Here is a 24,173-nt window from a genome sequence, read left to right on the forward strand (position 1 = left end):
GAACACCAAGAAGATCATTTAAAAATAGGTAAAAGAAAAAGACATTGAAAAGAAGAAAGAAAACTCTTGTAAGGCACGAGTCTTATAAATCTTTTGTCCATCTTGGCTATAGACATTTTATCACGACCAATGCATCCTCAATGTCATGCAAATGTAAATAATCTAAATTTTATTGTTGAGTTACCCTTTTTAGCCATTTATTTATATTCATTTTTATCCCTTTATCTTTATAGAGCTTTCCTTCACTTTATCTGTTCATGTGAGAGAGCAGACCTCAAAGCATGTCACTGCTAGCTGTACTGTGTACAATTATGTATGGGAGCAATAAAGCGCTATTTCATTGGGTATACTACTGTTTCACACTTCACTTTCTATTGGCTCAAGGTTAGATTTTTTTTTTAAGAGACTAATGTTTAACTAGTATATATTTCATTTAAAAAAACACCTTTCTCACCATCCTCTCTCTTCATATACATTATTGAGAAAGGCTCAAATAATAATCTCTACTTAAGTCTAAAAGTGAAACCCACAAAAGACAACGAATAACCATACTTTGAAACATTGCCTACGACAATGGTTTTCTTCACATAGAGTCTCGTTGCTTCCTCTCCTGTAGTGTGGTATGTAACGTGTGGGTCTGCAGGAGATGGTACACCAAATGTGTCCTATGAAAAGAGAATGAAAATGAGATTTCAAGAATAACAAGAAATACCATGATGACTTTTTTTTAAATAAATGATAGAAATTCCAAGGTTCAAAACTTAAATTTAACCCTAACTGTGTTTTAGTATTACAAGACATCTTCCAAGAATTCCAGAATTTGTGTTAAGTTTCTCTCAATCTGAGTAATGAATTCACAAGTGTTATCTTATCTTATACTGATAACTAACTTTTATAAAAGCAGCATAAACTAAAGTGTACATTACATCATTTTTATTATTGTATGTTGTTAGTCAAATGTATATGTAAATATGTATGTGTGTATATGTATATGTAAAAAAATACAAATTATTATTATTTTGATAATCAGGAAGTTGTTCTTCAATAGTGTAATATATCATATTGTTGTTTTTTTTAATCCCGCTTTACCTTACTTTGTTACACTACATTGTTTAATAAAGAGACCATTGCGCACGGCGCAGCATGTTTACTGGCCTGGTGGAAACGTAAAGAAAGTGTCGATTGCCTTGCGTGCCTCACATGCCTTGCACTCCGGCTCAGCATCTTCTTGCATGAGTTCTCACGTAGGGAACAGCACTTGGCTGAGGGGGCCTTGAAACAATTTGGGCTACGCCACTGAGAGTCGACATTAACTTATTGTTAAACAAGCTGTTTAACGGCAATAAAACACCAAGCAAGAATAAAAATATATTAATACAGTAGGTTGTGATTTGCTGCCGACAGCAGAGAAATATAAACAGCAGTTGGATACGCAGCCTGTAGTCTTAGTGCATAAATCGAGTAAAATGTAATAAATAATGATTAATAAAGAAATATAGTTTTATAACCAAAACTAACGACAAAGGGCTCAGCTCCAGTGGGTGAACTTGCTGCGGCCATGGTCAGGGCTGATATCCGTGGCTGCGTGCATGCGCTACATTGCATATGGCAGTGAAGGAACTGAAAGTTGGTCACCAAATATTAAAGAAATGTATTAAGAAAATAATAATAACAACTACATTACAAATCATGAGTCCCGAATTGCATCCAAGTTGAGTCCGAGTCATTTCAAGGTGAGTCTCGAGTCGATGCTGAAGTCACTGTTTGAGCAACTCAAGTCCAAACTCTGATACATAAACTTGGTCATTTAAACTTTCTTTCCTAATCTATAGTCCTTACTCATTTACTACAGAAACGGCTTCTACCAAATATATTGCATGGTACAGTTCAAAGACAGTTTAACTGCTCCACAACTCAGTGCTTGAGGGCTTTACACTGTGTGCACAAGTATTAGGCAAGTTGTGTTTTTGAGAATTCCTTTTATTATTGAATCTTTGTCGTTCCAAAAAGTTAATAAACCTCAAACCTGACTATTTAATTCATTCATTCATTTTTTGTAACCGCTTATCCAGTTCAGGACGGAGGTGGGTCTGGAGTCTACCCAGAATCACTGGGCGCAAGGCAGGAACACACCCTGGAGGGGGCGCCAGTCCTTCACAGGGCGACACACACTCACACCTACTAACACTTTTGAGCCGCCAATTCACCTACCAACGTGTGTTTTTGGGCAGTGGGCGGAAACCAGAGCATGCGGAGGAAACCCACGTGGACACAGGGAGAACACATATGAATGTATAAGAAAGTAAAAGTGAGGCTTGTCTTTCATAGGTGAAAATCTGTGTGCTCATAATTATTGGCCAAACATTAGTATGCAGAATTGTTATGCAACTAAATGAAAAATATTTATTGTTTATTTTCATCTGTTAATGTGAGAATAACAAACAACTCAAAATTTACAAATAAACATTTCAGGGGTCTGTCAGTTTTTTTAATCTGTGGATGATTTTTGTGCAGCAGCAACGACAGCCTCCCAGACACTGTTCAGAGAGGTGTACTGTATTTTCTTCACCATAAATCTCCGTTTAAGAACAGCCTATAGGTTCTGAACAGGGATTCGGTCAGGTGAGACTGGGGGCCATGTCATTATTCTTTCATCTTTAAGGCCTTTACTGGATAGCCACGCAGTGGAGTACTTTGACGCATGCCTTGGAGCATTGTCCTGTACATAAATCATGGTCTTTTTTTGAAAGATGCAGACCTTTTCCTGTATCACTGCTGGAAGAAAGTGTTTTCTAAATCAATCTTCAACAAGAAAAAGTCCAACAAGCTCATCTTTAATAAAATCTGTCCATAGCAGTACTCCACCTCCACCTGGTGTCTGAGTCGAAGTGGAGCTCTGTGCCTGTTATTGATCCAGCCACGGGGCCATCTATCTGGTCCGTCAAGAGTCACTCTCATCCGATCAGTCCAAACAAGCTTTGAAAAATCTTCAGGTATTTCTTGGCCAAGTCTTGATGTTTCAGCCTTCCTTACCTTGGCCATGTCTCTGATACCTTCTGGACACTCCAGGTAGGTTGCAGTTCTGAAATATGACAGCACTGGAGAATAACAGGTTCCTGGTGACTTCACGTTTGATTCTACTCAAACCTTTGTCAGATAACAATTTGGCTATTTTCAACAAAACGTTTGATGTTTCTGTGATCACGCTCCAATATCTTAGCAATTTCAAGTGCGTTGTTTCCCTCTTAAAGACATTTTACCATTTTTGACTTTTCAGAGTCTGTTAAATCTGCTTTTTGGTCCATTTTCCTTGAGGAAAAGATGCTGCCTAATAATTATGCATATCTTGACATAGGATGTTAATCTTCTTATGCCACACCCTCTGTCATTACACAAATACACATCACCGGATATGCTTAAAGCCAAACAGCTTTCAAGTTGGAGTTGGAAAAAAAAAAAAAAAATGATGATATGGTCAAAATACTCACTTGCCTAATAATTGTGCATTATTTGAGCTGTATATTACTCTAGCCAATGTTTGTTATTGAGCATGGTGGCATTATATGATTTATGGCTCAGGGTCACTCCTTTTTATGAAAATTATAAAAACTGATCTCAGACCAGGTCATTTCACTAGTATGTGGATTGCATCCTGAAAAGATTTTAACCTTGTGCATGTATTTTTTTTTGCCAAATGTTTCTCTGGTTAGTCCTTTTAAAAATGCACCTTAGATCATCTTCTGAATGTAATCCATCTCTATCCAAAACTGTAACAATACAGTCCCTTGATATCCCACCTTCCCTATGTTACGGCCAGGTCTGTGCTCCTGCTGGCTGCACGCCTCTGCTCTCCAGGACCGACTGTCACTCTCATACAGATCTGCTGTTTCTTCATGCTGGCTCAGAGACTCCGACTCTAACTGCCCCACAGAGGGCACCTCCAAACCCTGGTTCAGAGGTGATGAGGAACGTGAGGGCAACTCAATGAAGCGTTTGATAGCAGGGTGATTCAGTACAGACAGGTCACCTTTAGAGGGCTGTGAAGACAAGAAAATAGGCTTCAAATTTAAGACACATTTACACTTCTTATGGTACCCACAATGTGCACACGTTTAAAATATCAGTGAAGTGTATCTTCATATCTGTGTATCAAACTAGAAATGTTCAGATGTTTTAGGACTGGGACAAGATTCCTGACAATGCTTAAGTAGATATAATTTGGTTTGAGGATGGTGAAACATAAATAATGATATAAATACATTTAATAAATAACTAAACCCAATACATTTAACTAAAACAACAACAAAAGAAATGAATACACATTCTTGGAGAAAGGCTAAAACCCATTACAATTTCCTCTTTGATTTATGCAAATTATGGAATGGGTGATGCTTACTAGCATATAAGTACATGTAAGAAGTATTTTGGCAGTTACCTTCAAAAACTGCTTATTCATAGATACACAATTTTTTTATATATAAATCATATTTCCAGGTATTTTTTCATTTAGTTTGGCTCATTTTACAGTGCATCAACTTAACTGAACCAAGCTGTTTATGTAAAAGTTTTTATGATCACTCACACCTCAGTAATCTGACTGGGAAAAAACATAGTTTACTACGTTTCCATTAGTGATTAAAATCTAATAAAATCTTAATTATATCAATTCAATTGTTGTATTGATGCCAGACCCCTCCAATCAAAATACATTTCACAGATGTGTGCATTGTGTATAATTAAATGTATTGCTTTTTGATTTAATAATTGCACGTATACCGTTATTAGATGCAGCAAATATATAAAAATCTGCCATGGGTCATCGGTTAAAAGCAGCAGATTTGCACAATCCCGTACAGAAATATAGTTAGAAAAAGGAACTAAATCATTTGTACCTCTGTATTACAAAAATCAGAAAACATTTTCCCCTCAATCAGTTACCTAGAACAGTGTTTACTTGGAAGCAGACTTGGTCCATTTTTGCCCCTTCAGTGCTCCGAATTGGTAGTGAATATAAATGCATTTTCCCAGATTACACACAGGAATTTTATAAAAATCAGACTTTTAAAATACAACAGTGGTCCTGGTATGTGCCTTTGGTAAAACCCATTTAATCTCAGAAAGTGTAATTTTTACTGGGCTACAAGCTAAGCTGTATGTTTCCTACTATAACAGGGAGAGCAAAGATGTATAGAGGATAAAGGGACCTCCAGGACCGGGAAAATAGCATGTATATACACAGTAAAACACAGTATGAATGTTTTAGTAAGGTGCTGTATCAAAATCTGCTTCTGGAGTTTCGTTCCTGTATAAATCACTGGATTAAATGCTTTTAAAATACAAGTTACGGTTAGTGCTTTAATGTGTATTTTGCTGCTTAATTTGTCTATAATTTGAAGGTTTGAAAATAATGAATGGACAAAAAAATAAAAAAGCACTTGTGTTCACATAGAATTTCAGAGGGAATGTAAGGATTCATTGTCTGGGTTTTCATTAGGAGACTAAGCAGTACTGGGAGATCAATATTACCTCAAAAACCTTAGGAAGGCCAGCTTGGGCATAGTAACTGGCCACAATACAGGCCCTCAACTTGTCCATCATCCTCCTTGCCTCATTCAGACGCTAGAGAGAAAAAAATTATCAGATTCATTACGGCAATCACAATTAAGGCACAGGAAATATATTACACCACTTTCACATTGCTCCAAATGTACAATTTCAGAATTTTTTTCCACATCAAATTTAAATATAGGATACAACAAGATTTCATATATTTTGTGGACATTTCAACAGAAATAAGCTTAATTAGCTCCTGTAAAAAAAAAATGTTATCGTTGGTTACACCCAGCTCAATTAAATTTTCGTTTTTCATTAATTAAAATAACATTACGAGGATTTGGGGCTGTACAAACTCCTCTGGTGAGCTTGGTAGTTGGACATTTCTGTTGTGGGCTGTCAGAGTGGTTTAATCTAGTACTTTATAGTTACACTCACAGTTATATAGCAACTTTCTAGAAAACAAAGAATGCTTTACAATCAAGTACAATATCAAGTTAAACCATTGATATAGCTGCTATGCATATATTTCCTAATGAATGAAATTTCAAAATTCTATTGCATTCATTTGAGGGACTCTAAATTTACCCAGTCATGCTCCATGTATCGCAGCAGTATTACTTGTGGTTATCATCTAATAAATAAATCAGTGTAATAGCTGGGGGCTGGATAACATGTATTTAAAGTAAGAGTGTTTATCTATCTATCTTTAGATGGCCAGGACAGTGGCTTTAAAATTCTAGCCTAGTTTTCAGAATAAAGTAATATATACTGCACATACTGCAACAAAAATAAACAGAATCTAAAATCTAAACAGAATTCTCTATTAATATAAGTTACAAATCTTTGTGTTTTTAGGGCAGCATGGTGGCGCAGCAGGTAGTGTCGCAGTCACACAGCTCCAGGGGCCTGGAGGTTGTGGGTTCGATTCCCGTTCCGGGTGACTGTCTGTGAGGAGTTGGTGTGTTCTCCCCGTGTCCGCGTAGGTTTCCTCCGGGTGCTCCGGTTTCCTTCCACAGTCCAAAAAAAACCACACGTTGCAGGTGGATTGGCGACTCGAAAGTGTCCGTAGGTGCGAGTGTGTGAGTGAATGTGTGTGTCTGTGTTGCCCTGTGAAGGACTGGTGCCCCCTCCAGGGTGTATTCCCGCCTTGTGCCCAATGATTCCAGGTAGGCTCTGGACCCCCCGCGACCCTAAATTGGATAAGCGCTTACAGATAATGGATGGATGGATGGATCTTTGTGTTTTTTTTGTTTATATGGATGGATATAAGAGTGTTTGACTGCATTTTGTTGTACTGTACCAAGTGCATGCATCAGTCAAATTACAGATCACATCAGATTTTCTGCATATATCATTAAGTGTGTTTTAACACACTCACAGACATACCACATTTTTATATTATTATATTTTTGGTCTTGTAATTAAATCTAAATAATAATGTGTCACACAGTTTTTGAAGTACCACCATAGATGCTGACATTAGCCAGGCTTTGTTGTATGATACCAGCGGCCCAGCAGTTCTTTATAAGCCATTCACATACATGTCATTTCAAGACTGTAATAAAAATTCAGTCATATTACTGTGATACATCCAGGATTACCTGCCCAATAACTTCAATCTCATGTTCTTTGCTCCTCATCTCCAGCGTAAACTGGTCTCTAATGATGGCTTCAATCTTTTGTATAGTGGCATTGCGAGCTAAAACACAAAATCAGATCACAGTGTGAGATACTATCATTAGCTATAATCATACTGCATGCTCATATTTTATCGTTAGTCCACAAAACTAAGCAGAGAGAGGCAAATAATTCAGTATATTATAATTTAAGACAAAATTAAGGAACCTACCACTCTGTTCAACAATTTTGCTTCTCTTGCTCTGTTGAAGTTGTGTGATGTCTTCATAGTCAGGGTCTTTATCATGGATTTTCCTTTTAACTCCAGACATGTCTACTCTTCTAAAATAATTTAGACCAGTGCAAATAATAAAAACTGTAACAATGAGCCGTACATTTCTTTACAAACTAAACGTTGAATTGAATTAACCAACAAAGCAAAAAAATGGAAGGTTGCAACTTGTAGAAGTTGCCAACAGTTCTGTTCATTAACGTTATAATTTTGTACTCAAGTTTGCTTCTTAATGGAATAATTTGTTCCACTTTAACTGTGCAGCACTTACTTACACAGTTACTATTACACCAATTAAGCTGTATGGGTAAATTCAATTAAACTACCAAGTTGGCTATGGTTAATAGGAATGTAATGGGATGGCTTGCTAAGCAGTTAGCTTCTGAGGCTGAAGATTAACTAACCACTACTGTTATAGTGTGAACATTACAATTATGTGAACACCAATAATGTACCTACACGTTAAAACTCACTGTACATGTTTAATACATACTCGTGCGCTAATGAAGTCCTCAAACCCGGCTTAAAAACTAGATGGTAACATCATTCAGCTTCTAATGACCAACGAGACTTCAGCTAGCCCCTTCGCCGAAAACAATGCGCTAATTTCGGCCACGCGATTCAGGAAAACGTCGGTAGTAGCCTGAGATGTTTAGCTTAGCATGCCGGTAGACCAACGTGCTGGTCCTCAAACGAACCAAAAAAGATCAATCTGCAAAATAACAGAGATTTCATCTCTTCTTCTAGGCACGGTCTACTTGAAATACGGAGCAGTGGCACGGGTTTAAATGCAAAATGAAAGCGCTGAAATAAATATATGGAACGTACCTGTCACAGACAACGGAGCCCCTTTGAACAGACAGCAGGAAGCGCTTTAAAACCGTTCAGCTGCCAGCAACTTCAGTGAACTTAAGCACATACTACTGTGATTTCTCCCCGAGAGTATGTTTCTTTGGCTTGTGACCGCTCAGAAAGCTCTACACAGAAAGTTATATGTTAATGGTTTTGTATTAACAGCAGTTTCTGCCCCAGCTAACGCAAAATATCAGTCTTTCCTTGCTCCATAGACTTCAACACAATCAGGCCCCGTGCTTACAGACAGGGTCCAGAAGATGGAGATACAATTTGACAAAATAAACTGTGGTCATACTTGTGACAATTGTTAGACAGATTTACTTTTAAATTATTTTAGTATTACTATAAGTAACGTTTTAATAGACATTTTAAGTTGGTATGTTATTTTACACCATACAGTCTTAAAAAATACACATACACACAAAAGCCCCACAAGATTCCTGCTAAAAATGTGAAGGTAATACCTGATATGAAATGCCTGCAGATGATTCTACTGGATTTCACATTTCCAGTGGTTTTCTTAAGTAGCTAAAGTAAGAAAACACAAGTAAGTTATATTATAATATTTAATTATGTTGTTGAAATACATCAGTTAATTCACTTCACATTCACAGGTCCAGTAATAGTTTTTCAGTCTAAAACATCCTTTGTGCCATGTGACTTCATTAGGGGTGCCATCAAAAATATTCTGACCTTGCTGACATAAAAAGAAAAAAATGATATGATGTCAAAACAGTGACACAGCCAGAAATACAGCTGCAGCTGGGTATGATTAATTTCAGTTCCACATCATTTACAACTAGTACTGTAGGTAAAAGTGGGTGTCTAGTTTAGTTTCTCAGCAGTGGGGAGGGGTTTTCTTTCACTACATTTGGGATGACACACTTTACATGATTCAGAAAAACAAAGCTGTGGCATTGAGTGTCTCACACTCCCCTTGCCTCCTTTGAACACCAGCTCACTGTGAATTAAAGTTAGCAGATGGAGCAGATGTAAGAAACATAAATACATAACCCACAGAGATGATTGTGCACAGTTGCAGTTCAGCTTATTGATTTGACATATTAGGGACAAATGAATTAACTGTGGCCTGTGCAAAAGTTATAAAACTTATTTCTGTATATTTTTTCTTGTATTTAACAATTCCACCTGAGGTCCACTTACAGTTAGTGCATAAGCAACAATCATTTTTTACATATTAAATGTGATCTTTTTAACACTTAGCAAGGCAAATGAGGCATGTTTGATTTCTAGCATAAGATGGACGAGAGAGGTCTCCACACAGTTGTAAGATAAATTGTAAGACGTTTCAGAGACTTAAAAAATCCACTCTTTTATTGTGAAAATTACATAATTTCATTTGTAATATAAAGGTAAGGCCATTTTAATTTCAATATCATGATGTAGCAAACACTGTTTTACCAAGATAATTTATTATATTAACACAATTAATTATTCATTCACTCTGGAATATTCTTCTGGTTTTGACCTTGCGTCATGTATTAGGTTTAATAAATCACCAACTGACTCTCACCCTCGGTGAGTGATTATGACTTCTACAGATCCAAAAACTGTGTATATGAATGAACAATAGTCATTCATTCATTGTCTGTAACCCTTATCAGATTCAGGGATGCGGTGGTCCGGAGTCTACCCAGAATCACTGGGTGCAAGGAGGGAACACACCCTGGAGGGGGCGCAGGTCCTTTCAACATACATCAGGCGACATACTCTCCCATTTTCACTCACACCTAAGGACACTTTTGAATCGCCAGTCCACCTACCAGTGTGTGTTTTTTGGACTCCGGGAGAACTACCCACAGACAGTTACCCGGAGCATAACACGAACCCACAACCTCCAGGTCCTTGGAGCTGTGTGACCTCGACACTCCCTGCTGCTCCACTGTGCCTCCCTTGAATATTAATTAGTGATAATCAAATACAGCCAAGTACTAAACAGTACAATTCATTTTCTTAATTCATAACGGTTCTACGAACTGAAAGTGATTACTTATAGTCTCAGCATTCTGCCTTTGGTATTGTTGTTTTTATGCTGAGAAACTTTTTCAATTGTTTTAGTGCGGGGACTGTGTTCGTCCTAGCAACGGTGCCAGTGCATGTCCCACAGAGAGCTTTGTTGAGACACATTACGATTTTATTCACTCATAAACCAAAAGGAACATCAGATTTTCATAATGTAGTGGAGTAAAAAGTGTGATATTTGACTATGAAATGTGGTTTAGTACAAATAGAAAGTTGCCCAAAATGGAAATACTTAAGTAAATTACAGATCTACTTAAGTAGAAAACAGCAGCGATTGCTCTAAGACTGCAAGGGAAGCTCAGCTTCCCCAGAAATGTAAAACATATAAGTGATCAAATACATACTGTTGTGTGTACATGTCATTGAATAAATATGCACTACAACGCGCTCAACTTTTGTTCAGAATCAGCTTCTTATCACTGGTAAAGACGCGGTTTTCCTCTCAATCATTCCCGCAGCTTCACAGTGCTTTAGCAGAGAAGTGCAGCGAAACGAGACGAGTCATTGGATAAATGCTGGGCTTTGTCCCGCCCATCGGACGCTCAGCGTCTCTGTGGGCCTATGGGGCAGTGCTCAGGGGACGCTCAGCTTCTGCATGATGATTGGATGATCTGTCTGAGGCTGAATCCCTTTTTGATTGACAGCGAAATGAGCGAATCAGCGATCCTTTGGTGTAAAGATCCGTGGGAGCACAGGCGGTCACACTTCACATGGGCCAAGGCTAGTGATGGGAATTTCGGCTCTTTTTGGGGTGCCGGCTCTTTTGGCTCTTTCGGCTCCTAAATGGCTCTTTGTTTTACCACTTATTTCCACTGGTACAGAACAATATTACCTACATTTTACATGACTATATGGACAAAATATTATTGTTCAATATTAAAAATATTAGTGTTGAAATGGCCAATTGTTTTTATGGCTGTCTTGTAATAACTCACTGATTGCACTCACACATTCAATTGTATAAATAACTGTATTTTTATTTAAACACCTTAATAAAAAAATCACTTGTAAACTCTGAAACACAGCCAATGGAACCAAAAAGGTAGATATTACAAAATAGCTTATTAAATTAAATAATCATCCATTTCTGGGAAATAAACAAATAATCTGCAAAGTGCACAACAGCAGCATTCAACGGTAGTGATTAAAACAACCACAACTGTCAACAAACATTTAACTGATTTAACATTTTCTTCAGCTATTTCTTGGAAGGCAGATTGGCATTCAGGAAAACCAAGTGTCTCAGCTCGGAGGGTTGGAGGGGTGGAGCTTGCTTGTTGTTCTCTGATTGGTTGAATGACAAGCCTTAGAAAAAAATGGCTCGGTCTTAGACGGGAACCGGCTCTCATCGTTCACTTACAAGAGCCGGCTCTTTGAACCGGTTCGTTTGCGACCGACACATCACTAGCCAAGGCCGTTTAAGCAGCCTAGCTCTGCTGGCCACTGAGAGGACACTAGTCAAGTCCCTGGAAAAGACGCCTTGTTGGTACGACAGGGTCACAGATCATTTTCTTGAAAAGGAACGGAGGGTAGAATTTACGTATAAATAAACCGACACATTTTATGATGTAGGCCGAAATTGAGCTTCCCCTCCTTGAAAGACCAGCATCCGCCACTTGTAGAAAACTACTTAATTACAGTAACGAATTATATTTAATTACGTTACTGTCCACCACCGTCTAGTTCCAAGATAAGAGTCTTTTTGTGAGTCTGTTTTGTGAGCGGAACCATTATTTTAAATGTACTGAGGGCACCATTTAGACGTCGGACAAACATGAACGCTCACGGCTGTGGAGTAACCAGAGCAACTCTGAAGGTGAGTGGCAAAATGTACACAGCATTTCTGAGTGTATTTATACATGCAATACCCCCTTTAAATACCACTGCAATACAAGTCTGGATACGGTAAAAGTATTAACGATCTATAGAGAAGAAATAACAGGAAATCGGCCACCGCGTATGACAGCGTTATTAAGTCACTCGAATCGACATCTCTTTGAAGATAAACATATTAGCGCCTCACAAATGTTCTACCCAAAAGTAATGTAGACGCCCAAGCGGAACGAGTTGTTGTTAGATAGTCCAGTGAATCACAATCCTGTCCCAATTCTAGCCCTACCCCTAAGCCCTACCTGGAAGTGTGCTCTTTGATGACGTTTCGAAGGGCGAGCAAAAGGGGCGCGAGGGTTCAAGTATTCAAAGTGTCGCAGCGTTAAGAGCAGAACGGGACACTCGCCCTCCAGGTTAATATCACTGCGAAACTAGGCTCAACTTTTATTAAATATTTGAAAATATGCCTAATGCTATTGGTATCACTTTTAATATAACAGCTTATGAATATTTGGTGTTTCCAAAACGCATTTCAATATAACTCTGAAATCCATCAATACTTCTCCGAGCCTCCATCTGCATCCTGCCTTCTACAGAAACACATTGAGCCAATTGAGTTTCACACAGAGGACCTTGTATATGGAACAGTTTGCCACTCAACTTGAGAATGTGCAAAAACCCGTCCATTTCTTGTAACTCTAACCCTAACCCATCTATTTTTTTAACCCACAATACACCAACAATCTGTTTGGTATGACTTTTCCCCCCGGTATTCTATTCTTATTTTCTGTACATTTTCTCTTCTTCTACTACTTCTTTTCTTTAATGTGTATAATTTAAGCTAGACTAATGAGTGAACAGGCCTAGTACAAGCCCTTGGGCTTTTTTGTACTTTCCCTGCACTGTTTTTTTTTTTTATATATATATTGTGTGTTTGAATTTTTTCTGTACTCAATCTCAGATGAACTACATCCGCCATCAGCGAGTCCCACTAGTCGCTAAAAGCCCTGTTCGCCAACTCTATTGTTTTAATTATGTATTTTTTGCTAAACTTATTGGGGCTCTTTTCCCCAGGGGACACCATCGTGCAGTAGCTTGGAGACACACTATAAGGAATTTTTTTATTCTATCACTAGCCTTCACTTATAACAGTTTTAAAAATTTGCAAGTTACATTAATACCACCTTAAACAACAAGCAAAATGGGTTTGTTGTTTTCCATAGAGTTACACATAACGTTACTTAATGTTGTCCAAAATCATAATATATATATTTTTTATTGTTCTATCATACACTTGTAAAAAGCCAGCTCCCCCCTTTCTGCCATTTTTCTTTCTAAGCGCTGCAGCTCCAGTGGAATCATGGGATAGGACAGGCACATCCGGGGACTTTTTGTGTACTGCTCAACAAATATTATGTATTTGGACACTCTAGGGTTTGTTCTTGTGTACTATTCAGTATGGCAGTAAGGGATTTCAGACGCTGCCAGGGAGTGCATGTTTGCAGCCAGACCCATCTCCATTCTGTTTTTCTTTTCCTGCCCTCCATCTGGTTTCATGCTTTGTTGGAACCATGTGACTTAAAGCAGCCTATGTGGATCAAGGCAGTAGAATCACTGGTTTTGCACGCAGTTTGGTTTGTGCACAGCTCTGTATTTCTGAGTTACTCTGTGATGTTTTTAAATGCTCTGAAAATCTGACAATAATACATATAATAAGGACAATTAGACTATTTTTGAGGGTGCCACAGTGGTGCTGCAGGTAATATTTTTGTCACACATCTATTGGGTCTTGGTGTTTTTACATTTACATTATTGTAAATATTGTTGTAATTATATTATTAATATTTATTTTGTTGCTGTTTATGATCTGCTCAGCAAACATCTACCCCTGACATCTAAGGTTACTATTGGAGCCCAGCCAATGAGTGCCCAAACCACCCTCTGCATCACTAGCTCTTCATCAGTTAGGCACCTCCCTGTGGCTGTGTTTCACTGAATTGAGCCCTTGACAACTCTGGATGATGTAACAGAGAATTCTGGCCACAGTAACACCTCTACAGTGTATTCACAAATTATTTGAGTTTTTTTTATTATTATTTTCTTACAGGTTCTACAATGGACTTGGCACAAACAAGCAGACACGAAGACTTTGGTCAGCACACTCTGTACAGTTGCATCACCTCCTCAAACTGTAAAATCCTCTGCAAAAGACCCAACAACACAGCCTTTGACAGAAATGGGCTTCTCAGAGACTGAAGCACAGGTTGTGTATGACAGTGTGGGAAAAAATAGATGCCAAAATTATCCACCAATTGTGACAGATCTGATTGCACTGGGCCTAAAACCCAGCAGTGTGATTAAAATCTTGGAGAAGAACCCAGAGTTGTATGTTGTTAAAGCAGCCCAGTTACAGCAGCGTATTATAAATCTGAGGAAACTAGGCCTTCTTGAAGGTGAGCTGACTGAATCTAATAGTTTCACAATTAAAAAAAAAAAAAAACTTGATTTGTTATTTATTCATTGTCTGAAACCGCTTATCCAGTTCAGGGTCGCAGTGGGTCCGGAGCCTATCCGGAATTACTGGATACAAGATGGGAACACACCCTCGAGGTGTCTTTCACAGGGCAACACACACTCGCACATTCATTCACACACTCACATCTACGGACACTTTTGAGTGGCCAATCCACCTACCAACGTGTGTTTTTGGAGCGTGGGAGGAAACAGGAGCACCCTGAGGAAACCCACGCAGACACAGGGAGAACACACCACACTCCTCAAAGACAGTCACCCGGAGGAAACCCACACAGACACGGGGACAACACACCACACTCCTCACAGACAGTCACCCGGAGGAAACCCTCACAGACACGGGGACAACACACCACACTCCTCACAGACAGTCACCCGGAGGAAACCCTCACAGACACGGGGAGAACACACCACACTCCTCACAGACAGTCACCCGGAGGAAACCCTCACAGACACGGGGAGAACACACCACACTCCTCACAGACAGTCACCCGGAGGAAACCCACACAGACACGGGGAGAACACACCACACTCCTCACAGACAGTCACCCGGAGGAAACCCACACAGACACGGGGAGAACACACCACACTCCTCACAGACAGTCACCCGGAGGAAACCCACGCAGACACGGGGAGAACACACCACACTCCTCACAGACAGTCACCCGGAGGAAACCCACGCAGACACGGGGAGAACACACCACACTCCTCACAGACAGTCACCCGGAGGAAACCCACACAGACACAGAGAGAACACACCACACTCCTCACAGACAGTCACCTGGAGGAAACCCACGCAGACACAGGGAGAACACACCACACTCCTCACAGACAGTCACCCGGAGGAAACCCACACAGACACAGAGAGAACACACCACACTCCTCACAGACAGTCACCCGGAGGAAACCCACGCAGACACGGGGAGAACACACCACACTCCTCACAGACAGTCACCCGGAGGAAACCCACACAGACACAGAGAGAACACACCACACTCCTCACAGACAGTCACCTGGAGGAAACCCACGCAGACACAGGGAGAACACACCACACTCCTCACAGACAGTCACCCGGAGGAAACCCACACAGACACGGGGAGACCACACTAAACTCCTCACACACAGTCACCCGGAGCAGGGCTCGAACCCACAACCCCAGGACCCTGGAGCTGTAACACTAGCTGCTGCACCACTGTGATGCCCTTGACTTGTTTTCCTGAAACATACTAATATAGGACACAAAGATTGCCCCACTTTTTCTCTTGTGGGACACAGAATGGTCCACTGATTGCCACACATCCATCATCTTGCACATGGCTTATAGCATTCCCTGCCCCAGAAATGCTCAGGAGTTGGGGCCTGGTTTCCACAGCAAACTGAGACCTTGGAGCTTGCTTATTACTCTTAATAACTATTACTACTTAAATTAGCTGTGAATAATCAAATGGGATAGATGCATGATTTGGTACTATCATACTAAAGAACTGCATCACAAACGGGCGGACTGACAGGCGGACGCAAACGCAATGAAAAAACACAACCTGAGGTATAAAAACACTATTGAAGTGCTTTTCAGTCAGCCCACCATTCTGTGTGATTGTACACAATTTACTAATTACAATATTAATACATGGAATAAAAATGGATAAAATCTTGCAGCTTGTTCTTTGTACTTCCAGTTGTAAGATACATTTATGGTAGTAGTGGTGGTGATGATTTTTTTTTCTTACAGCAAAAGACAATGGCAATATATAAAAGATATTGGAAGTTTTTCACTTCACCCTAATGCATTCTTCTGTTTTTTAATCAGCTAATAAATTCTTGTTGTCAACAGGCAGTTTACAGAAAGTGATAAAAAACTACCCTCAGATCCTGTCTATACCTGTGAAAAGAATACGGGGTGTATCTCGGCTCCTCAAAGAAAAGTGTCAGTTTACTGTTCAGCAAGTAACTGACATCATACGAGACTCGCCCCACATTGTGGTGGAAGATCACCAATGTCTGGAATACATGTTTCAGGTAAGAGAATTTTAAACTGTTAAACTTTCTAACAAGTATTTGTTTTACATTGTTAAGCTTTGTAGAAAAAAGGATCTACATTTTTAATGCAGAAAATTCTATGTAGATGTGTTACAACACTGAGCAATCGCTGGATTAGGAACTCTCCAACATTGGGATTCCTAGCAAGAGACTGCAAAGATTACAGTACATTCAGAACAGCACTGCTAGGGTCCTGATGAATGCAATACTCCCATTCTTCATACTCTTCACTGGCTTCCTTGCTGTGCCCAAATCAAATACAAGATTTCCCTTCTTACTCATGGTAATGCCCCTTCTTACTTGAAAGAACTGCTCACCCCACTAACCTCATCAGTCTCTCCACTCTACAACCTCAAATCGCCTTCTACCCCCCAGAACTAAGCCCAGTGCCATGGGTGACCAGGCCTTTTGCTCTGCTGCCCCTCATCTACGGAATGCACTTTTGGGACCATCTGAAAACATCACAAGTACTTTCCTCTTATTAATTTTGAGGTTGTAGGTGATCTACTACAAAAGGCATACTCATCAATCCTAGACTGAGTCGGCTTTGCTCAAAATGTAATGGGATCTACATGTTATTGTAATCATACCCTTGACTTATTTTTGTCCCTGGGTGTCAGCATAGCTAGCCTAAATATTCATCCCCAAACCACAGTACTCTCAGATTATAACCTCATTTTATGAGCTACATCTCATTAAAAACATATATACATCCTCACAATACTGCATGAAAATCTCAATAACACCAAATACAGTGTTACATTTTATTTAAAATCTGTATTTATCAACTTTATTGTACTGTTCATCGAAAACAGCTGAACTGGAAAGAGTAAGAGACTCAAGATTATTTCCTAAGATTCATTCAAATTTTTCAAATGTATTTGTATAGTGCTTCTTAAAACTGATATCACAAATCAGCTTCACAGAATTCCAGTAAAGATAAAGTTTTAACATGAAATGTAAAAAATGTAAAAATCCCCCAGGAGAGCGAGGCCAGGGGTGACAGTGGTACAGAGAAACTCCCTCAGAGCTGAGGAAGAAACCTTGGGAGGAACCAAGACTCACATGCAGAGACCAATCCTCCTCTGGTCAGTCTACTGGTAACAATAGTTAGGAGGCCAAGTGGTGGTGGCTGGAGCGTGGGCAGCTGGTCTGAAGCGTGGAGACGGACAGTTGGACGGTCGTTTACTCTGAAAAAGGTAGAGGGCTGGAGTTAGTTGTGATCTGTTTGGCCGAATGTAAAGCAGAGAATGTGAATATTTCCAGAGTGTGGCTAATGACTCCAGCAGATCTGACTATGACAGCTTTAACTAAAAGGAGAGAACCAGAAGGAGACACAGACACAGGAGCATCCTGAAACACTGGCATCCCTCAGCTCCTGAGTGAACGCTTGAAGCGGCGGACGACACCTGCATCTCAGTTTAATACCCTATGTCCATGGACCCCCTGGTTCTGCTGCCTTTATCTATGGGGGAGCATTAACTACCAAAAGATAAACTAATGAGTTTTTAGCCTAGATTTGAAGATTGCAACTGTGTCTGAGTCCCAAACAATTTCTGGAAGATCATTCCAGAGTTGGGGGGGCTTTATAAGAAAAAGCTCTTCCCCCAGCTGAGGCCTTCTGAATTCTGGCAACTATTAAACGTCCAGTATTTTGTGATCTGAGGAATCGTAGAGGCTCATAATAGGAAATAGTATCTTGAAGGTATTCAGGAGCGAGCCCATGTAGGGCTTTATACATTAATAACAGAATTTTGTAATCGATATGGAATTTAACAGACAGCCAATGAAGTGATGATAGAACTGGCCTGATATGTTCAAATTCTCTAGTGAGGACCCTGGCTGCAGCATTTTGAACTAGCTGAAGTTTACTAGAGTTTCTGCTGATGCATTCTGTTTCCTGACAGTAGTGCATTACAATAGTCAAGCCTTGAAGTAATAAAGGCATGCACTAATGTGTCTGCCCCATGGTACAATGACCAAACGTGTACCTTAAAACAAACAATAAGAAAATTAAAGAGGAAATATCCCTTGAAAGACTGGCTTCTCTGATTGAGAACCACAAAATCATTCCTAGAGTATTATTTAGCTTGATCCCAAGAATCAGGCAGGTACTGGCCCCAGTGACCTGCCAAATTATAAACTTATATAGATTTATAATTATATAAATCTAACCTGGCATTTATATCTAAGAATCCTGAAAATGCTGAAATAACATCTATGGAAAAATTAGTGTGGATAACAAATCCTCATTTTCTTGCTCATGATCAAGACTGTGTCTTTGCTTGTTCTACACCTGTAATAATATACATATATATCCTGAGACACAACTGCAGATTTATCACCATTGTTGTCTGGGTGCATATTTTTTTTACCTCAATGATTCTAGCTTCTCCAGATGCCAATAGAACTTAAGTGTATGCTGGGAGCCAGACTGCCAGTTGTTAAGGAGAACCTGTTTTTTCTAGCTTTAATTGCTTGCATCAAAACCTGACCTGCTGAATTAAATTACTACTTATCATGATTTTGAAGAGTTGTAAGGAATTTTCTGCCAGAGTGGCATTTTGAATTATAAATGATTAGGAAAGGCACACTCCACAAAGATGGGAATACAATCTCCTGTGCAATGTCTGTGCCTGTTCTCATGGCTGTGTGGTCAAAACTTTTGCGAACAACACAATGCAAGCAACACAAACACTTGATTATAGATCACACAATTTTAATAGGCTAGAAAAATTAATAGGAGTTTCACGTGCATGGCTTATATCCTACCTGACTAATCGTTATCCGTTTGTAAATATACATGTGGAATCACTAGTACTTAAAGTAAAATGTGGTGTACCACACCATTCTGATTTAGGACCCTTACATTTAGCATATATATTAGGGCGGCATGGTGGTGCAACATTTAGTATCGATGTCACACAGCTCCTGGGTTGATGTGTTCTCTCCATTGCCTTGTGGGTTTCCTCCGGGTGCTCGGGTTCAAAAACACACGTTGGTAGGTGGATTGGTGACTCAAAAATGTGTCCATAGGTCGCCCTGGCGCCCCCTCCAGGGTGTGTTCCCGCCTTGTGCCCAGTAATTCCAGGTAGGCTCCAGACCCACCATGACCCTGAACTGGATAAGGGTTACAGACAATGAATGAATTTACTGTGTGATTGTCTCTAAAGAAAAAACACAGAATCTGATCTGATCTGCAGAATTGACAACTTGTATTTTGCACTGCATTGTTCATATTTATAATTATTGCTATGTCCTCATATTTTGTCTCACCACAGTATGCCTATTTCCGCATGGGATGTCGACAGGCCGAAATGGTGAAGGCCAAACTTTTTCGCCTCTCTATGGAGGAGCTGCAGTGTCGCCATGGTTTCCTAGAGCGCAGAGGACTGTACCAAACACCTGACAAAAAGGGCCAGACACTGATCCTTAACCCAGAGATCAAACACTTTCTGCCCGTCTCTGAGGAAACTTACCTGAGCCGGATTGCCATGGCAACTCAGGACGAGTTTGAGGTGTTCCGGAAACTCATGGCAAGAGAGCTCAAGGATGAGAGAGAGCAAGTGCACAGCAGTGATGATGATGATGATGATGATAACAATGCTGAAAAAGAGGATGAGGAGTGGGATAAAGATCCAGTAAAGCAGCACATTCAGAAAACTGGCTACAATATAAAGAGGAAACAAGAAAGGGAGGCCTAAGAAAAATATTGGCAACATACAATAAATTTTCTAAATTATAATACCATTTTAAATATTTGCATTCATTTGTATTAATGATTGTTTATCATTTATTTAGCAGTTGCCTATTCAGTGTTTTTTATTTTAATGCTAAATGCTAGACTACAAAAGCCATTAAATAAGGTTTATTATTTTTTAAAACATTTTGCCAATATCAAAAAAATATTTAATGATCAACTTTTCAAATTGTCTATAAAATTAAATCTTTAGGAAGTGAGATTATGTACTCTGTTCCTCTGAAAATATAGTCAATGATGTTCACAGTCTTGGGGACTGGAACCAGATGTCTTAAATTCATTTTTAGATATTCACTTCCTCATTTTAACACATATATTGTGGTAGTTGTCTTACCTATTATACGTTTAAGTGTGGAAGTCTCACTGACACTGACACAAAATATCTGCAGATGAATCTTCTCCTTATCAGCTCTCCTATCAGAGTGTACTGCCACTAATTATTCCATCCACCATGCCACTTCTGTCCAAACAGGAAATTCCCATTTCAGCTCTTGTTTATATTTTCAAAGGATAAAGGTGGTGGCATGTTTCGCCTTTCCAAACAGTGAATGAGATTTTGCCTTGTAACAGTTCTTCAACAGGGCGTAGCAGTGGTCCAGGTGATATTTTGACAGAAGTTAGGCACAGCACACTTGAGGGTAGTGCTGTTCAAATCAAATTTGTTTATATAGCACCTTTTACAACTGACGTTGTCACAAAGCAGCTTCACATAGTTTCAGAACAGAACATTTAAATCAAAGCCCAATGCGAGCAGCCGAAGGCGACAGTGGTAAGGAAAAACATTACTATTAATCATAATAGTGACATCAATCTTGGGGCATAATAATAGTTCACCAGATTGGAAGAATCAGTCAGTGTTGCTAATCTGAGTCCATTTCTAGTTCAGTGTAGTTGATCATGGTGAGTGGTCAGAGGCTGGCAGCAGTAGATGGAGGTGAGCAGCTGGTCTGGTCTGGTCTGGGCCGCAGGAGAATCCAGCAAACAATCTTCCGTCAGTGGGCCACCATTTTCTCAGAAAACAGTAAAGGGAAGCGGTTAGTTTAGTTGAGTGCAGCAGAGAAAAAGAGCATGTGACGGATCTGACTGTAACAGACTGGGAGGAGGGAAACCAGAAGGAGCTCAGGCAAGGACATCCTTCAGCTCCAAACAAGAGAAACTGTGAGCACATCATCCAGGTTTACCCTGATTCCCCATGTCCATGAGTTCCTGAAATGACAACCTTAAACTAGACAGAGGTTAGTGGCCAAAGGCTAAACTGAACAAGTGTGTTTTGAGCCTAGACTTAAACATAGTGACTGTGTCTGCATCCCGGACACTAGCTGGAAGATTGTTCCAGTGCTGAGGGGCTTTGTAGGAGAAGGCTTTCCCCCCGGCTGAAGTCTTATGAATTCTGGGTACTAGTAAGAGGCTGGCGCCCTGAGATCTGAGTAATCTTGGTGGTTCATAGTGCGTGATGAGGTCTCGCAAGTATTCAGGGGCGAGACCATGTAGGGATTTATATGTGAGTAAAAGAATTTTGTAACCGATACGGAATTTAACTGGAAGCCAGTGAAGGGCTGATAAGACTGGGCTGATATGATCAAATTTTCTAGTTTTAGTGAGGACCCTGGCTGCAGCATTTTGAATTAGTTTGAACAAGTTTCTGCTGGAGCATTCTGATAAAAGTGCATTGCAATAATCTAATCTTGATGTAATAAAAGCGTGAACTAATTTTTCCGCATCTGGGAGGGGTAAGGAATTTCTTAACTTAGCGAGGTTCCGAAGATGTAGGAAAGCTGTTTTTGTAATGTTACCTATATGCTGATCAAATGATAGATCTGAATCAATTATAACACCCAGATTTTTAGCTGATGAGCTCGGGAGAACAGGGAAGTCAAAATTATGTATTAAGTCCTTATTATACCTTATTCATACCAGGTTTTGTACCTATGAATCCAATGCTTCACTTCTTTAACACAGTCCTCCATTTTCTTTAGTGTAGGTTTGGCTGATAAGTATAACTGTGTCATCTGCATAACTGTGGAAGGTAATGCTATGCCTGCTAATAACTCTGCCCAGTGGCAGCATGTATAATATGAATAGTAAAGGTCCTAAAATGGAGCCTTGGAGAATTCCAAATCTCATTTTTGTACGAATAGAATAAACATTATTTACATACAAACTGGTAGCGATCTGTAAGGTAAGACTTAAATCATGATAGGGCTGGTCCTGTTATTCCAACCATGTTTTTTAATCTTTCTAGCAGAATAGTATGATCAATTGTATCAAAAGCTGCACTGAGGTCGAGCAGAACTAGCATGGATACGCAGCCTCGATCCGAGGCGAGTAGAAGGTCGTTTGCTATCTTAACTAAAGCCGTTTCGGTGCTATGGTGTGGCCTAAAACCAGATTGAAATTTTTCATATATCTTATTCTTATGCAAGCATTAGCTAAGTTGTTGGGCCACAACTTTTTCTAAGATCTTAGATATGAAGGGAAGGTTAGAGATGGGTCTGTAATTGGATAGTACACTAGGATCAAGATTCGGTTTCTTGATCAGGGGTTTAATAACTGCTAGTTTAAATGCTTTGGGTATGTGACCCAGTCTAAGGGATGAATTTATGATTGTTAAAAGGGGACTGATTATGACTGGTAATACTTCTTTAAATAGTTTTGTTGGTATTGCATCACGTGTGCAGGTCGTACAATTTGACAAGTAGATGATTTTCTCCAATTCTCAAATTAAAATAACTCATGTATGAGCGATTGTCATGTCATTTAAATGTTTTCTATGTCAGAGGAAAAAGAGCTAGCTAGAGTTAAACAGGTTAGCTAAAATTTGTCATTTGAAAAAAAAAAAGGTTTCAATATTACTTATGTAACATATAGCAGTTGATAGAATAACATACATAACATTAACGATGTTAACTACATTTGGGAGATACCAAAATACATATGTATCCAAAAATATAAGGTTAAATTGAAATACTTACGGGATGAAGCTGTTAACTGAGGCTGGTGAGAGCTGCTCGCGAGCCGCGGTCACTGAAAAGAGCGCGAATCTTCATCGTCTTCTTCTTCTGTGTTTTTACAGCGGTTTGCTTCTGCCACCTTCCTTTTTCTCATTCAGAGTTCGTTTATTTTAGAGCTGTTGTTCCAGTCCAGTCATCTTCAAAAACTTAAATAAGAATGTCCTCCCTTCAGCATTGCACTTATTAGTCTCCTTATTAACCCTATTTATCATAATCATTTCTGTCATTCGTGTCCCAGTCATTACATCAATATTCTAAAATATTACAATACAGAGCTTACCTATAACTGTATGGCATTTAACAAGTTAAAATAGTGATTCTATTTATTTAACATTTATTACATCATTTTCCAGTTACCAGTATTTTCTTTTATTTTTAGATGTGGGCCACATACGATTAATACGCAGTATTGAATAAAATGCTCTGATCAGTGTAGTGTGCTAACTGCAATGGCAATCGCCTCGCCAGCCGACAGTGCAAACGTGCAGCCAGAACTGGGCCAGATGCAGTGTGCTGCATTCATGCCGAGCCTCAGCTAGCCGACAGTGGCAACGTGCAGCCAGAACTGGGCCATATACAGGGTGCCGCATTCACGCCGAGCCTCAGTCAGCCGACAGTGCCAATGTGCAGCCGGAAC

At 39.6% G+C, this 24,173-nt stretch overlaps 2 protein-coding genes across 5 annotated transcripts in view; one reads left to right on the forward strand and one right to left on the reverse strand.

Moving 5' to 3' along the window:
- LOC136677823 (YEATS domain-containing protein 2-like) overlaps positions 1 to 8,804 on the reverse strand; it is a 37,546-nt gene extending 28,742 nt beyond the window's left edge. For 2 of the 4 annotated variants that reach the window (XM_066655482.1, XM_066655479.1), the window contains exons 1-6: positions 8,294 to 8,544; positions 7,406 to 7,515; positions 7,158 to 7,255; positions 5,527 to 5,619; positions 3,798 to 4,037; positions 553 to 665 (exon numbers count right to left, since the gene is read on the reverse strand). In XM_066655482.1, the coding sequence (XP_066511579.1) occupies positions 553 to 665; positions 3,798 to 4,037; positions 5,527 to 5,619; positions 7,158 to 7,255; positions 7,406 to 7,505 (644 nt within the window). In that variant the 5' untranslated portion in view covers positions 7,506 to 7,515; positions 8,294 to 8,544. Of the gene's footprint in view, positions 1 to 552; positions 666 to 3,797; positions 4,038 to 5,526; positions 5,620 to 7,157; positions 7,256 to 7,405; positions 7,516 to 7,958; positions 8,178 to 8,293; positions 8,545 to 8,784 lie in introns of those variants that run through there. The other 2 variants (XM_066655480.1, XM_066655481.1) reach the window with 2 other exon arrangements.
- A 2,826-nt stretch (positions 8,805 to 11,630) lies between these two features.
- On the forward strand, positions 11,631 to 20,638 carry LOC136679222 (transcription termination factor 4, mitochondrial-like). The gene is made up of 4 exons (XM_066657626.1): positions 11,631 to 12,179; positions 14,301 to 14,646; positions 16,560 to 16,744; positions 20,047 to 20,638. The coding sequence occupies exons 1-4, from the start codon at positions 12,138 to 12,140 to the stop codon at positions 20,467 to 20,469; spliced, it is 996 nt and encodes a 331-aa protein (XP_066513723.1). The 5' UTR covers positions 11,631 to 12,137; the 3' UTR covers positions 20,470 to 20,638.
- The last annotated feature ends 3,535 nt before the right edge of the window (positions 20,639 to 24,173 follow it).

The sequence above is a fragment of the Hoplias malabaricus genome, chromosome Y (genome assembly GCF_029633855.1).
Source record: "Hoplias malabaricus isolate fHopMal1 chromosome Y, fHopMal1.hap1, whole genome shotgun sequence".
NCBI lineage: Eukaryota > Metazoa > Chordata > Actinopteri > Characiformes > Erythrinidae > Hoplias > Hoplias malabaricus.

Bases quoted from the DNA above. Each gene is read 5' to 3' on its own strand.
- LOC136679222 (XM_066657626.1), top strand. From the start codon at position 12,138: ATGAACGCTCACGGCTGTGGAGTAACCAGAGCAACTCTGAAG. The intron at 12,180-14,300 runs GTGAGTGGCAAA...ATTTTCTTACAG, and splicing joins TAACCAGAGCAACTCTGAAG to GTTCTACAATGGACTTGGCA. The intron at 16,745-20,046 runs GTAAGAGAATTT...GTCTCACCACAG, and splicing joins GTCTGGAATACATGTTTCAG to TATGCCTATTTCCGCATGGG.